The sequence below is a fragment of the Argopecten irradians genome, chromosome 16 (assembly GCF_041381155.1).
Source record: "Argopecten irradians isolate NY chromosome 16, Ai_NY, whole genome shotgun sequence".
Classification (NCBI taxonomy): domain Eukaryota; kingdom Metazoa; phylum Mollusca; class Bivalvia; order Pectinida; family Pectinidae; genus Argopecten; species Argopecten irradians.
Window position 1 is genome coordinate 2,475,811 of NC_091149.1, and position 16,484 is coordinate 2,492,294.

General features: G+C 35.8%; 2 protein-coding genes across 2 annotated transcripts in view; one reads left to right on the forward strand and one right to left on the reverse strand.

Moving 5' to 3' along the window:
- Positions 1-2,914: 2,914 nt before the first annotated feature.
- Positions 2,915-12,769, reverse strand: LOC138311055 (U6 snRNA-associated Sm-like protein LSm5). Its single transcript, XM_069252485.1, is given in 6 exon segments — positions 2,915-3,314; positions 3,666-3,738; positions 8,126-8,153; positions 8,828-8,923; positions 12,611-12,620; positions 12,622-12,769. Coding segments are annotated over 6 exon segments (273 nt in total). The 5' UTR covers positions 12,655-12,769; the 3' UTR covers positions 2,915-3,281.
- A 93-nt stretch (positions 12,770-12,862) lies between these two features.
- The window catches only part of LOC138311056 (kalirin-like), a 173,246-nt gene continuing 169,624 nt past the window's right edge, over positions 12,863-16,484 (forward strand). Inside the window, exons 1-4 of the mRNA XM_069252486.1 lie at positions 12,863-13,028; positions 15,181-15,255; positions 15,570-15,684; positions 16,160-16,250. Coding sequence (XP_069108587.1) covers positions 12,962-13,028; positions 15,181-15,255; positions 15,570-15,684; positions 16,160-16,250 — 348 coding nt within the window. The 5' untranslated portion in view covers positions 12,863-12,961. The remainder of the gene's footprint in view (positions 13,029-15,180; positions 15,256-15,569; positions 15,685-16,159; positions 16,251-16,484) is intronic.

Below are 16,484 nucleotides of genomic sequence, written 5' to 3' on the forward strand. Positions count from 1 at the left end.
GGATATTTTAATTGACATCAAATTAACAAGGAAAAGGTTAAAGATGCTTATAAAGTATTGGCATATAACACCATAGGAAAATATTAGAATGGGCTCCAGTAAACACCTAAAGGAATCCTCAAAAGTCCAATGGAAGGAACATAGCAAACTTTATTTTCTTATTGTCCAAAAAAATGTTGACTTTAGAAATATATCCTCCAATCATTGAGACCGCCATTTAGTACTTTTACTTTGGAAAATAAATGCACCAATGGGATAACATATGAAATTGATACTTTCTAGGAAAATGTGATAACAAAATTTTAAAATTCAATTTTCAAAATCCAAGATGATCTATTGTTTGTTGGCTGTCTTGTTGACATAGTGATCCCAAAATGCAGTATACTTTACAAGGACACAAAGCCAGAGCCTATCTGACCAACTTAAAGACAGATCCCTTCAGTACTTTATGAAAAATATATGTAACACATTTCTATTATCAAAATTCAAGATGGCTGATCAGATAAAATCTCTACACCGCTTGACTATCTCATAGTAACACTGCACACAACAGATCAGAACAGGTAATTAAGTCCTTTGATGTATATCAAAAGAGCCGTATAACGGTACAGAGGTTGACTGTGTGGCTTTGATGTTGGGCGTCACATACTCTCCCTGTAGTCTTCAAAGGAAATCTTTGCACGCCTGTGATTGGTTCAGATTTTCCCTCCCTGAGCATGTTTTGCAGGCCTGTGATTGGTTCAGATTTCCCTCCCTGAGCATGTTTTGCAGGCCTGTGATTGGTTCAGATTTCCCTCCCCGAGCATGTTTTGCAGGCCTGTGATTGGTTCAGATTTCCCTCCCTGAGCATGTTTTGCAGGCCTGTAATTGGTTCAGATTTCCCTCCCCGAGCATGTTTTGCAGGCCTGTGATTGGTTCAGATTTCCTCCCGAGCATGTTTTGCAGGCCTGTGATTGGTTCAGATTTCCCTCCCGAGCATGTTTTGCAGGCCTGTGATTGGTTCAGATTTCCCTCCCCGAGCATGTTTTGCAGGCCTGTGATTGGTTCAGATTTCCCTCCCCGAGCATGTTTTGCAGGCCTGTGCCATTGGTTCAGATTTCCCTCTCCTCCCTTCAAAGGAAATCTTAGCACGCCTGTGATTGGTTCATATTTCCCTCCCTTAGCATGTTTTGCAGGCCTGTGATTGGTTCAGATTTCCCTCCCTTAGCATGTTTTGCAGGCCTGTGATTGGTTCAGATTTCCCTCCCTGAGCATGTTTTGCAGGCCTGTGATTGGTTCAGATTTCCCTCCCTGAGCATGTTTTGCAGGCCTGTGATTGGTTCAGATTTCCCTCCCTGAGCATGTTTTGCAGGCCTGTGATTGGTTCAGATTTCCCTCCCTGAGCATGTTTTGCAGGCCTTGATTGGTTCGATTTCCCTCCCTGAGCATGTTTTGCAGGCCTGTGATTGGTTCAGATTTCCCTCCCTGAGCATGTTTTGCAGGCCTGTGATTGGTTCAGATTTCCCTCCCTGAGCATGTTTTGCAGGCCTGTGATTGGTTCAGATTTCCCTCCCTGAGCATGTTTTGCAGGCCTGTGATTGGTTCAGATTTATTCCCCTGAGCTGCCTTCAGTTTACTATGAGATAGTCCAGGGGTGTGGAGATCGTAAGTGATAGGAACTCCTGGAGAATGGAGGATGAGTTTCCAGATGAGGCAGGTTTAATTACTATAAATTAAAAGAAACATTTCCATACAACTTCGTGTATGCTAGAAAACATCGATCCTGATTAGACCGTTTTCACCAAGTTTTACAAAACTTCAGTTTCTGCTTTTCCATTACAACTATGGAACAAGAGGACCATATACACATGCAATTAGAGCAAGTTCTGGAGCAATAACAAACTTTTCAAAATCTAAGATAGAACTTGTCGGTCATTCCTCAAATGAAATGTACTTTTCTACAAACAAGAGTAATCTACCAAGAACAGTTGAGAAATATTGATTCCTGTTTGAGAAATGGCAGCAACAAACTAATGTCAATTTATCGTATAAAATAGCCTGTTTTAGTCATGTCATAATTTGACTCATAAATATTTTTGGTAACAGATACAGGCATATAGTCAATATGTGATGCCACAAAGTTGTCTTTTTAGATAGAAACGTCACATCACATCTTGACTTTGTCCGTCATATATAGAAACCAGATTGAAAACCTTGTTAATATTTTCATTGATATCATTTTAAAATCTCGCACCTATGGCTACGTAATATGAAATTTATTATAGGAGTTCATTATTTTGATTTGCCACAAGCATTTAGGTGTGTGGCAAATAAAATATTTAATGATTTCAATGTCATATATTACAAAGCAAGATCCTATAACACAAGCAAGACCAAATCTGGCAGTAAATGAACATGCATTCAAAAGTAAATGAAATCGCCTTTTGAACAACAAAACAGTATGGTTGTTTTAGAATCTCTTTTATTCAAATTATTTTACACATTCCCCACTTTTATGATCTCTCTCACTCTCTACCCGTTACAGGACTCTGGCATTTACATTAACACTTATTATCATAATACAGTTGAATGAGATTCAAATGATACAGAATCTACATTGTTACACATAGCCTCTGTTATATACATCAAATTTGCCTGTGTGATTTATATGCTTTCTCTGTTTGTTGTTATGAAACCAAATATGAGTGATTATGCTCCCAACAGATTTCTGAGCTATGTGATAAAAAAGGCTAAAATAAATATTATATTTCAAGATTAGGTGCTACAAAACTGATCTTTTTTCAAGATTTCGAGGCATTATGGAATTTGTCTATCTGCTTGGCAATGCTTGCAGAATGCTTCAGATTTTTTAAAAATCTCTCCACAGATTTTTGAGCTAGAAATATCTACATCACATAAATGTCCTGGCCTTCAAATAAAATGAAGAGAATGGAATGTGATGGAACAGACACAGATGACACTTTCGCCGCTCACCAATACCAAACACATGGAAAATCCTTACAGCTCACCCATATCAAACACAAATAAAATCTCCTAATTAATCAAAACTATCAAATAACAAAGACTCTGCTCTAACTGTCATTAAACGTCTTTTCAGGGAATTACAATTTCTGTTTGTGTATTGGTGCCATTTGATAGCACCATATTCACTGTCTAGTAGAATAGTGACCACTGTCCAGTTAGATAGTGACCACTGTCCAGGCATTGGTCAGTTTATTGGTCCAGGCAGTGGTCAGTCGTATGGTCAATCAAGCGATCATAACTTGGAGTGGTGTTGTTCGCTACATTTCCGGACCTTCACCTCCTGGTACGAGCTATAAAAATAAACAAATATCTTATTTTAATAATATATTTCAATACCAACAACAAATCTTCTATAATGTTTTTTTAGTTGTTTTCTGATATATAAATACATTTTCGGTTGATCGACCAAATTCTCCAAGTTTTTAAGCTCCAAAATACCAGAACAAAAAGGCAAAACATCGTTTCAATCTTTGTCCATATGTTCTAATTGATGTACAGAGTAACTTGACCAATCTCATTTGAATCGTGATTAATTTTGTCAAAGCAGATGTTGATGCCCTCGTCAGAAGAAAAGCAACACCTTAGTTTTGACTTCCTCAATTATCACAAAAAGTCAACAGTTATTGGTTACTGTCACTTACCATGGTAATGTTATTTCCGTTGAGTAATATCTGGTCTAGTTTGGTAACCCGTCGTCCCTCGGGTGTGCTCTCACTGTAGATATAAAATATTCATTTCCAGTCACTATATGGATATATTGATACATCACTTATGTATTATACACAAAAGGAAACCAGGGCCGAATGGTGGTGCTTGTTACAGGCTAAACACATATAGTCTCCAAACTTGTGGTAAAAGTTCAGCAAAATAAATCAATTTTGATGTCTGTGACAATTAAGGAATGAATGTCACTACATTTTAACAAAACTATATTTAGAAATCCTACAATATACATGTCCGATATTAAGTATCCAAGTCCTTACTTTAAACCAATATCCAAAGAAATCCTACAATATACATGTCCGATATTAAGTATCCAAGTCCTTACTTTAAACCAATATGGTATTTCTTCATTCAAGCCCCCAGACCAATTACTTACTATACAAGTAAACTTCGTAAAATTTATATCATATTTGGCCCCTATGAGCTTAAGTGAAAGTCAAAGTTATTCATTTGAACATACTACTTATTACTATACCCTGTATGCTGCATATGTAACCCATCCTTGATACTCAAAAGGTTCTGATCACTTAAGATCTCTACATATATGTAACCCATCCTCCATACTCTAAAGGTTCTGATCACTTAAGATCTCTACATATATGTAACCCATCCTTGATACTCTAAAGGTTCTGATCACTTAAGATCTCTACATATATGTAACCCATCCTCTATACTCTAAAGGTTCTGATCACTTAAGATCTCTACATATATGTAACCCATCCTCGATAATCTAAAGGTTCTGATCACTTAAGATCTCTACATATATGTAACCCATCCTCGATACTCTAAAGGTTCTGATCACTTAAGATCTCTACATATATGTAACCCATCCTCGATACTCTAAAGGTTCTGATCACTTAAGATCTCTACATATATGTAACCCATCCTCGATACTCTAAAGGTTCTGATCACTTAAGATCTCTACATATATGTAACCCATCCTCGATACTCTAAAGGTTCTGATCACTTAAGATCTCTACATATATGTAACCCATCCTCCATACTCTAAAGGTTCTGATCACTTAAGATCTCTACATATATGTAACCCATCCTCTATACTCTAAAGGTTCTGATCACTTAAGATCTCTACATATATGTAACCCATCCCATACTCTAAAGGTTCTGATCACTTAAGATCTCTACATATATGTAACCATCCTATACTCTAAAGGTTCTGATCACTTAAGATCTCTACATATATGTAACCCATCCTCTATACTCTAAAGGTTCTGATCACTTAAGATCTCTACATATATGTAACCCATCCTCTATACTCTAAAGGTTCTGATCACTTAAGATCTCTACATATATGTAACCCATCCTCTATACTCTAAAGGTTCTGATCACTTAAGATCTCTACATATATGTAACCCATCCTCTATACTCTAAAGGTTCTGATCACTTAAGATCTCTACATATATGTAACCCATCCTCTATACTCTAAAGGTTCTGATCACTTAAGATCTCTACATATATGTAACCCATCCTCGATACTCTAAAGGTTCTGATCACTTAAGATCTCTACATATATGTAACCCATCCTCGATACTCTAAAGGTTCTGATCACTTAAGATCTCTACATATATGTAACCCATCCTCTATACTCTAAAGGTTCTGATCACTTAAGATCTCTACATATATGTAACCCATCCTCTATACTCTAAAGGTTCTGATCACTTAAGATCTCTACATATATGTAACCCATCCTCTATATACTCTAAAGGTTCTGATCACTTAAGATCTCTTACATATATGTAACCCATCCTCTATACTCTAAAGGTTCTGATCACTTAAGATCTCTACATATATGTAACCCATCCTCTATACTCTAAAGGTTCTGATCACTTAAGATCTCTACATATATGTAACCCATCCTCTATACTCTAAAGGTTCTGATCACTTAAGATCTCTACATATATGTAACCCATCCTCTATACTCTAAAGGTTCTGATCACTTAAGATCTCTACATATATGTAACCCATCCTCTATACTCTAAAGGTTCTGATCACTTAAGATCTCTACATATATGTAACCCATCCTCGATACTCTAAAGGTTCTGATCACTTAAGATCTCTACATATATGTAACCCATCCTCTATACTCTAAAGGTTCTGATCACTTAAGATCTCTACATATATGTAACCCATCCTCCATACTCTAAAGGTTCTGATCACTTAAGATCTCTACATATATGTAACCCATCCTCCATACTCTAAAGGTTCTGATCACTTAAGATCTCTACATATATGTAACCCATCCTTGATACTCTAAAGGTTCTGATCACTTAAGATCTCTACATATATGTAACCCATCCTCCATACTCTAAAGGTTCTGATCACTTAAGATCTCTACATATATGTAACCCATCCTCGATACTCTAAAGGTTCTGATCACTTAAGATCTCTACATATATGTAACCCATCCTCGATACTCTAAAGGTTCTGATCACTTAAGATCTCTACATATATGTAACCCATCCTCGATACTCTAAAGGTTCTGATCACTTAAGATCTCTACATATATGTAACCCATCCTCTATAAACTCTAAAGGTTCTGATCACTTAAGATCTCTACATATATGTAACCCATCCTCTATACTCTAAAGGTTTCGATCACTTAAGATCTCTACATATATGTAACCCATCCTTGATACTCTAAAGGTTCTGATCACTTAAGATCTCTACATATATGTAACCCATCCTCGATAATCTAAAGGTTCTGATCACTTAAGATCTCTACATATATGTAACCCATCCTCGATAATCTAAAGGTTCTGATCACTTAAGATCTCTACATATATGTAACCCATCCTCTATACTCTAAAGGTTCTGATCACTTAAGATCTCTACATATATGTAACCCATCCTCTGATACCTAAAGGCTCTGATCTCACTTTTAAGAAATCTCTACATATATGATAACCCATCCTTGATACTCTAAAGGTTCTGATCACTTAAGATCTCTACATATATGTAACCCATCCTCTATACTCTAAAGGTTCTGATCACTTAAGATCTCTACATATATGTAACCCATCCTCTATACTCTAAAGGTTCTGATCACTTAAGATCTCTACATATATGTAACCCATCCTCTATACTCTAAAGGTTCTGATCACTTAAGATCTCTACATATATGTAACCCATCCTCCATACTCTAAAGGTTCTGATCACTTAAGAATCTCTACATATATGTAACCCATCCTCTATAATCTAAAGGTTCTGATCACTTAAGATCTCTACATATATGTAACCCATCCTCTATACTCTAAAGGTTCTGATCACTTAAGATCTCTACATATATGTAACCCATCCTCTATACTCTAAAGGTTCCGATCACTTAAGATCTCTACATATATGTAACCCATCCTCGATTATCTAAAGGTTCTGATCACTTAAGATCTCTACATATATGTAACCCATCCTCTATACTCTAAAGGTTCTGATCACTTAAGATCTCTACACATATATGTTAAGATCCTCTACATATATCTAACCCATAACCCATCCTCTATACTCTAAAGGTTCTGATCACTTAAGATCTCTACATATATGTAACCCATCCTCCATACTCTAAAGGTTCTGATCACTTAAGATCTCTACATATATCTAACCCATCCTCTATACTCTAAAGGTTCTGATCACTTAAGATCTCTACATATATGTAACCCATCCTCTATACTCATAAAGGTTCTGATCACTTAAGATCTCTACATATATGTAACCCATCCTCCATACTCTAAACTCTAAAGGTTCTAAAGGTTCTGATCACTTAAGATCTCTACATATATGTAACCCATCCTCTATACTCTAAAGGTTCTGAACACTTAAGATCTCTACATATATGTAACCCATCCTCTATACTCTAAAGGTTCTGATCACTTAAGATCTCTACATATATGTAACCCATCCCCATACTCTAAAGGTTCTGATCACTTAAGATCTCTACATATATCTAACCCATCCTCTATACTCTAAAGGTTCTGAAAACTTAAGATCTCTACACCCCTGGACAATCTCATAGTAACAGGTAATTGAGTCCTTTAAATTTGATGCACATCAAAACGATAACTTCATGCTATAAACGTTTAACCATGCACTGTGATTGACTGCATGCATGGCTTTGAAGTTAGGCATCGCTCTCTCTGTAGTCTTCAAAGGAAATTTTTGCTGGCCTGTGATTGGTTTAGAGTTTTTCCTCTGACCTGCCTTCAGTTTTACTATTGAGATAGTCAACGGGTGTAGAGTATAAGTGCTCGGAACCCCTGGAGTATCAAGAATGCATGCATGTCATGCATGTCACTGGGCCTACTGGCTTAAATTTAAGATAAAAGTTAACAATGGACAAACAACAAATGATACTGGGTTTTCTACTTACAATTCTGTGACATCTTCCAGCACCATGTCTGGATTAAGGTTAAGGATGTGTAAACATTTATCGACAAATTATTGTTAATCTACAAAATACTGGCCATAATTTAATACCGTTTGGTAAGCTAAAATAGAAGATGTTCACAAGTACATGATGAAACAACAATTAACACCTATACCAACAACATCCACAAGTCTGTTATACATGACACAGGCAGACAATTTAATCTACCGCTGGGGTAAATTCTTAAGATACCAAATTACTGGTAGTAATATTTAGTAATTTCGGAATTCCCTGTAACTATTTATAACACAATTTATTTTATCAGATTTGTGATGCTCATCTCTGAACATAGAAGACTGGGAAATCCCTGTTACTATTTATAACACAATTTACTTTATCAGATTTGTGATGCTCATCTCTGAACATAGAAGACTGGGAAATCCCTGTTACTATTTATATAACACAATTAACTTTATCACATTTGTTATGCTCATCTCTGAACATAGAAGACTAGGAAATTCATTACTATTTATAATCCAGGTTATTAAAGGATTTACGATATCAACATCTGACATAGAGGCATTAATTTCAAGACCTGTCTGATCGGTCTCAAAAATGCAAACATTACAGATCAGACAACAATGACTCATGTGGCTACTAATCAAAGGTCAAGGGTTTGAATCCATGCCTACCAATAAAGGATACTGACATAGTCATCGAAGCCCAACAGGATTCCAACTATTTCTTTGTCATTCTTCATGATAATGTGAATCCTAGAACCAATACATTTGTCCACCAATTCTGAAACAAAGATACCAATATAAATATCATTAGAAATGAAATATGGTACAGGTACACAAAAACTAACACATGCAACAGAGATAAAGAAGGGGGTGATTATTACTAAACATGTGACTATGAGGTACTGTTGTGAAGTGTTATTCTGTTAATTGTGATTTACTTTGAAATTATTCTGAATTCATTAAATGGGAGATAAATGTGCTAAGAGTTTTTTTTTGTAACACTGCAATAAAATTTATAGCATAACAAGAGGCCCAGAGGGCCTGTATCGCTCACCTGGTTTGTAATGCTAGTAATGTTCTGAATACATGTTCATTGTTTACCTCTAATTTCCTTATTGAGCCCCACTCATTCTGCTCCTGGGGGGGTCAGAGCCAAAATTGATACAAATTATATTCCCCTTCCCTAGAGAATATGTTTCTGGCCAAATTTGGTAGCAATCCATGCAGAACTCTAGGACAAGTAGCAATTTTAAAGTACAGAGGACGCCACTTAATCGAATAACGGTTATTCGAATATTTTGGCTATTTATATAAAATTCTGTGGTACCGATTATTTCCTTCTTTATCTTTGCTTTTCAATTTTCGAAATTCACGACTAGAAATCAGTATGGTGACAGATCAACGTCATTGTATGGCTTGTTATTTTATGCATGAATCTGCAAAGGTATTCGACCCTGATACGATTGGAATCAGCAGTGGTAGATTATTACTTTAGTATCATCACTGACTCAAACATCTAATTAAAACATTTGAAACATATATTTATTTATTAACGTAACGTACGAACCTTAGTTTACAATTGGTTGGAGAAACCATGCTTCCTTACAACAACCGCCATTCATGGGTGCTCTCATTCAAGCATTTACAACTATTTCCCCTATTGGGCCCCGCCTCTCCGGCCCCCGCTGTGTCAGAGCCAAAATTTATACAAACTCTAGGACTAGGAATGGGGCGAAAGCGCTCACTAGTCAGTCGTTATTGTTTTTATTTCTTATATATATATATATATACATATATAAAATAAAAAGAAAACACAACTATAAAACAGTTTCTTTAGGGGTTTGAATTCTTTTATGAAAAGAATTCAAACCCCTGAAGACCGGCATGAGCCGAGAAAGCGCTAGGGCGGAAAAACCTGTTTTATAGTTGTGTTTTCTTTTTATATATATGGAAACCATCACATGGACATGGTTGTTTTTTTACTTATTTATATACACCTACAACAAACCAAAACAGACCATCTCAGATATTTAACAGTAAACGAACATTATCATATGTGTGCTAATGATAACTTTTTTTATTTTACCAATGTATCAAATGTCTAATTCAGATCTTTTAAAAAGAGAAAATAAAGAAATGTATTTCATTCAACTTATGAAACCTGTGTTAAATTCAGAACGGGACAAAGGAACTTCATATTAGTTTTTATTTTGTCCTCATGTTTTTGTTAGTTTCTTCCAGAACCATTCACAATATCTTTATGTACCATGTCATGACGTAATCTTACTATGACGTCATTGTACTATGACGTCATGTTTTACAAATAAAAGAATTCAAACCCCTGAAGACCGGCATGAGCCGAGAAAGCGCTAGGGAGGAAAAAACTGTTTTATAGTTGTGTTTTCTTTTTATGTGCATGGAAACCATCACATGGACACGGTTCTTTTTTACTTATATATATATATATATATAAGTAGCAATTTAAAGCCTTAAGAATTTACCTTCTTTCCCCCTAATGGCCCCCGCCTCTTCCTGCCCCGGGGGGTCAGAGCCAGAATTTATATGAACTTTGTTCCCCTTCCCCCAAGACTGTTTCTGGCCAAAGGATTTGGTTACAATGCCTGCAGAACTCTATGACTATATAAAGCTAGTAGTGGTTTAAAGGATTTACCTCTATTTCTCTATTGGGCCCCGCCCCTCATTCCCCTGGGGGGTCAGAGCCAAAATTTATAAAAAACTCTGTTCCCCTTCCCTGCTGATGTTTCTGGCAAAATTTGGTTATATTCCATGGAGAACTCTATAACTAGTAGCGATTAAAAGGATTGAATTACCACTATTTCCCCTATTGGGCCCCGCCCTTCCTGCCCCTGGGGGATCAGAGCCAAAATTGGTTACAATCCATGTCCCTTCCTGCCCCTGGGGGATCAGAGCCAAAATTGGTTACAATCCATGTAGAGCTCTATGAAATGTTGACAGACGATGAATGCCACGCCATGACATAATTATATAAGCTCACCGGCCATTTCGGGCCAGGTGAGCTAAAAATCATGATTTGCACCCATGACTGAGGTGTGGTTTGCAACGAAAAAATAACAATAGTGCTGTGAGAATTCCTGGGGAGAACACTGTGATGTAGCTGTCAGACTGTATGCTCTACTGATAGCTACTGTTGAAGTGGAAAAGATATCACCTTCTGACTGACTTTTCAGTCAGAAGGTGATATCTTTTCCGCTACAACAATAGCTACTCTACTGATTGAGCTTACATGCATGGTCACCGATCATGATCAGTCTAATCCAATAATAATTAAGTAATACAACAGTTTCAAGATTCCAAAACAATGTGAGTAATTAAATTATGTATATGATTTACCAGTGATTGGTCCCACCTTCCAGTGATTGTGACGTCATCTTTTGACATGATTTTTTTTCATAATCACTTGATCATGATGGTAAGACTAATCCACGGTAAGTCATACTTTAGTATGTAACACTGGTCAATACTAGCCGCAATTTATCGCTCGGCTAAAGAGAACTTCTTTTTGGCTCGATCGGTTGAGCGTCAGACTAGTAATCCACTCCTGAGTTCGATCTCTAGCAGAGGCAGGTATTCAATTTATTGTGAATCCCGCACCCTGTTACATTGGCGCCCATGTAGGGACCTCTGGATTACTGTGGCATCACTTCGGGTAGCATTGTAATCCTGTTACATTGGCGCCCATATAGGGACTTGGAAATGATACTTGACGATACCTGCAAAGGAATCGCTGTGACCCCTGGAAACTCAAGGGCGAGTTGATTCCTGGAAGGGAGTATGTAACCCTGGACAATATTATAGCTGCAATATATCGCTTGGCTATAGAGAACTTCTCTTTGGCTCGATCGGTTGAGCGTCAGACTAGTAATCCAGAGGTCCCAAGTTCAATCCCTAGCAGAGGCAGGTATTAAATTTATTGCAAATCCTGCACCCTGTTACAAGTACTTTACCAACATTGTTTTGGGATCTCAAAACTCCTGTATTCTGCTACATAAACAGTTACATTTATACAATTCATACAGTCCATATTATGGGACACACACTTCTACTGAGAAGGTTCCTAAGTTTCTGATTTTAGTAATGTGATAACACAATCACAAATTTGCTAAATCTAATCATGATTACTAATGTGTATGTTTAGGGCTACCTGAACAAAATAATGACTAGTTAGGCCTGGCCTAGTTCTGTGCACAATGGGCATACACGTATGTTATCAACATTACATGATGTACCACTAGGAGTGCTGGGTAAAACCACAAAAATGTCATTATTGCTCAACACAAATACTGATTCATAGCCGAACCAATACATCAGAACATTACTTTCTATTTGCCTTGCCATATTTCATTTGACCTACTTTCGAACTTCACTAATGAATTCAAATTAAATTGATAATTTAAAACAAAAACATTGTTTTAACGTTACATACCTAGTGGTAAAAAGCTGTGATGGATTGGAAAAAGTGGTCGTCATATCCAGAAAATGTCAGGTAGCAATATTTACTTGTAAAACTCCGTAATATTTCCAACCCACGTGAAAACGAATGCTGCGGAGGATAATTCCTTTCGGTATTCGTGAGATTTATCTTCCTATTGATATAATAAATTAAAGATATTCCGAATGGTATTTACCTCATCTTCCGGTTACGAATCAAAACCGGAAGTTTACGAAGGCTGACGGAAATTACCGAATCAATTCCGAATGATGGCCGACGATGAAGAAACACAAAGATGCTGATATATTTAACATGGATTTCTGCAAATTTATAGGATTTTAAGAAATGAATCAACAAGAACAGCAATCCGATGCGGCAGCTGATCGAGACTTGGAATACTATTTCAGGCCAGGTAACGGTTAAATGCTTACGTGCCTAGTATTTTGGTGCAAGGCTATCTTTACGGAGAAATGGGAACACAAGATTTTGACAGGTTCCCTAGTACAAAAATAATGTACCGTTATTACACTCTCAGATTTATCATCCCTATTGATTCCATTTATTATTTCATCTTCATTATATTTGATATAATCGTGAAAACATTCGTGATTGGATGTATAAATGTTGGAAAATACCGGCCAGCAAAGAGATGATAGCCGGATGAAGCCACGGATACAGAGGCTGGGACCGATTTTTTTATGTTGCAAAAATCGTCTCTTCCTGTACTTTTCTGAAATACTGAAACGTAATTATGCTAGTGATTTCTGTGTTTAAACGTTTTAATGCTTAAATTTCTTAATGAGTTGAGAAATGAGCAATAAAACAAATTTAGAATCAGCAATCCCTGCGTTGTGTGATTATTGTGTCAATATTTATCTAGGCCTACTATTAACTGATATCAGTGTACTCTATGTATTTTCATTTGTTTTCTTTATTTTAACTGGTGGATACTAATCAAAAAAGTTTTAATGTTTTAAAAATCATAAACTGAGTTTCTCTTGTAGTGTTTTTGTGCTTATCTTGTAAATGCATTATAAAAACAAAACTAAAATTTGCAGATGCTTTATTCGAATTCCTTAAATCATACTTTTACTAAAATTTTTTTGACAAGATAGCAAGGAAAACTACGTAATCATTTAATTATGCTGGAAGAAAAAGTAAATGAAAATAATGTGAATGCTGAATTATTGGTTTTAGCAAAAACGAAAAATACTTTAAATTTGATCAAGTATGTAGATGTTTTAAATCCTTGATTTGATTTGAAAAAAAATAAGGCAAGATTATTTGGTAAAATAACATGTGATGTTTTTTCTCCTTATATAACCAGGTTCAATAAAATAAAACAATAACCCCATTTCCAATGCCAACCTCCCTCTTTTTTCCCAATTACAATGAAAAATTTCCAAATCAAACCCCAAATCTTATCTCCCCTTGCGATCATTGTTTAACCTTACAATAAACTACTCAGAAGCTGTTGTGATACTTAGTCATCACCTTTTGATAAAATGAAACAGTTTACTGTTTAACAATATCTATCACCTATAATACCATGTTCAGTAATGAGTAACTTTTTCCCAAAACAGCTCTTTTTGCGATTAAAAATTCCCAATTTGTTACAAAAACTTTTTCCCCAAAATACCCTGAAAAATCACTGCAAACTCCACTGTGTACATTTAGATAATTACAAAATGGAAATGTGGAATAATTATTATAAATATGGTAGTGAAAATGAAGTATAAAAGAAAATTTAGTGCAATTAAGGATCAAGTAAAAATAATAGTATAGATGGTGTTTTTAAAAAAAAGACAACCTTACAATACAAAAATGAAAATTACCATTTAAGTTTTATAAAAATGAAATTTAGTGTTTCTAAATGAACATAAAAAGAAAGTCCTTGAGTCTGCATCACCTAAACAGTTATCCATATGATCAGTATCCTAAGAATAGGCAATTGAATTCGAAATTAAGGCATCCAAATGGGGAGGGACGCTCATAGGGACATTTGCGCTTATTAGGTCGATTACGGAAATTGACTTAAAGAGGCCTTTAGTTTTGCTTTTCTAAACGCATAGCATACACAGAAATGTAAAATTTCTACCAGAGGGGCAATTTTCACTAATTATGCAAGGCCCTTTCAACATGAAAATTTCCCCACATGTGTTATATTGTGTGTACTATATTTGTAATATCTGTGAAATCATGCTGTGAAAAATTAAAGTTGACAGCTATTTTTTTTCCCTAAAACAACCGCTACATGTTTACATGCACAAATCGCTAAAATAAACACTCTAATATATGCACATCTACTGTATGTCAGGAATATGTATCTACAGTAAAATATTACTATAACAAAGCTCCAGGGACATCAGCATAGTTCATACACATATTACAGACATATTATAGGAACCTTGACAGGGAATGAAACTTACAAAGTTATAGCCATGAATTTGTTTTACTGAACCTTGGATATTTATATAATCTCGATATGTTTTTAAATTTACTGTTATGTTAATGAAGCTTTATTGTATATAATTATGCATAACTTTATCACCTGGTTTTTACAGGTGGTAAACGGACAGATGGGTTGAAGGCTGCAGATATTGTTCCCATCTTAAGGGAACGCGTGGCATATCTGTCAGGTAAGATTTACTTTCCGTCCAAGGGATCATTTAGCCCTTATATGTATAAGACTTGGCTCTCAAGTCACATATATCAGCTGAGATTTACCATATTTACCAGCTAGATTATAAGTATTTAATCGCAACTTTTTTCCCTTGAAATCGTTCATTAATGATTTTGTAGTTCTTACATCGACCAACACTCATAGTGAATAAAAAATTTATTGATTAGACATTGTTGATTCAGAGACTTGATTTATGGGCCAGGAAGTTCAATATCTACAGAATATAAGGAAATAAGTAAATATGATAAATAAAAGTAATATGTTTGATAGGTGGCCGTGACAGACGATGTGGGGCAATACTTACCTTTCCATCTCGGACACATCCGGAGCGGTTGGATAACGATGACCTTCGGAAACTCATGACGTACCTGGCCAGCGTTCCGAGGTATGAACTACCATAAAAGCCATTACAAGATGTTGAATTAATATTATTCATACTTTGTAACTAACAACATTTAGTCAGCATCTGGCTACTGCCTCACATGGATTTCAAATTTGTAATGGAGGGATGGACGGCTAATGGTAGAATGCATATGTCTCCTCATTATAATCATGTGTGTGTTATGCTGAAAAGGCAAAACTGTTAATCATCATCAGTGCCTAATCAAGCAGTTGTATGTACAATCATATTCTTCAGAATTTTCAGAAAAAAATAGAAATAATAATGAGATCAATGATTATAATTGAATACAGCTTACAATTTCTAGACTGGCTGTTTAGTGACATGGTTGAAAGTTTTATTCACTGTCTATACCTTTAGTATATTGAAGTTTTTAATGACAATGTTTGATAATTCATCGTTGAAAAAGATAATTTTGTTGTTTGAGCTCTAAGCATTTTTGGTACTTTGATTGTTGTAGCGACGATGTTAGAGAAAAAGGCTTTACTGTTATACTGGATATGAGGGGATCCACCTGGCAGACGGTCAAACCCATCCTCAAAGTATTACAGGTAGGTCATTGTCAAGGTCATATTCACCGTTATACTGGATATGAGGGCTCCAACTGGCAAACGGTCAAACCCATCCTCAAAGTATTATTCATCCCTGAAACTTCACAATGGACTGATCTAGTCTTTAATTGCGAGGAGCCTTAATGTGTCTACAGGGGTAAATGAGAGTTGAACTATCCTTTAGACTCCATAAAAAGATACTCACCTGGTATGCTCTCTTTCCTACAAGTTTTT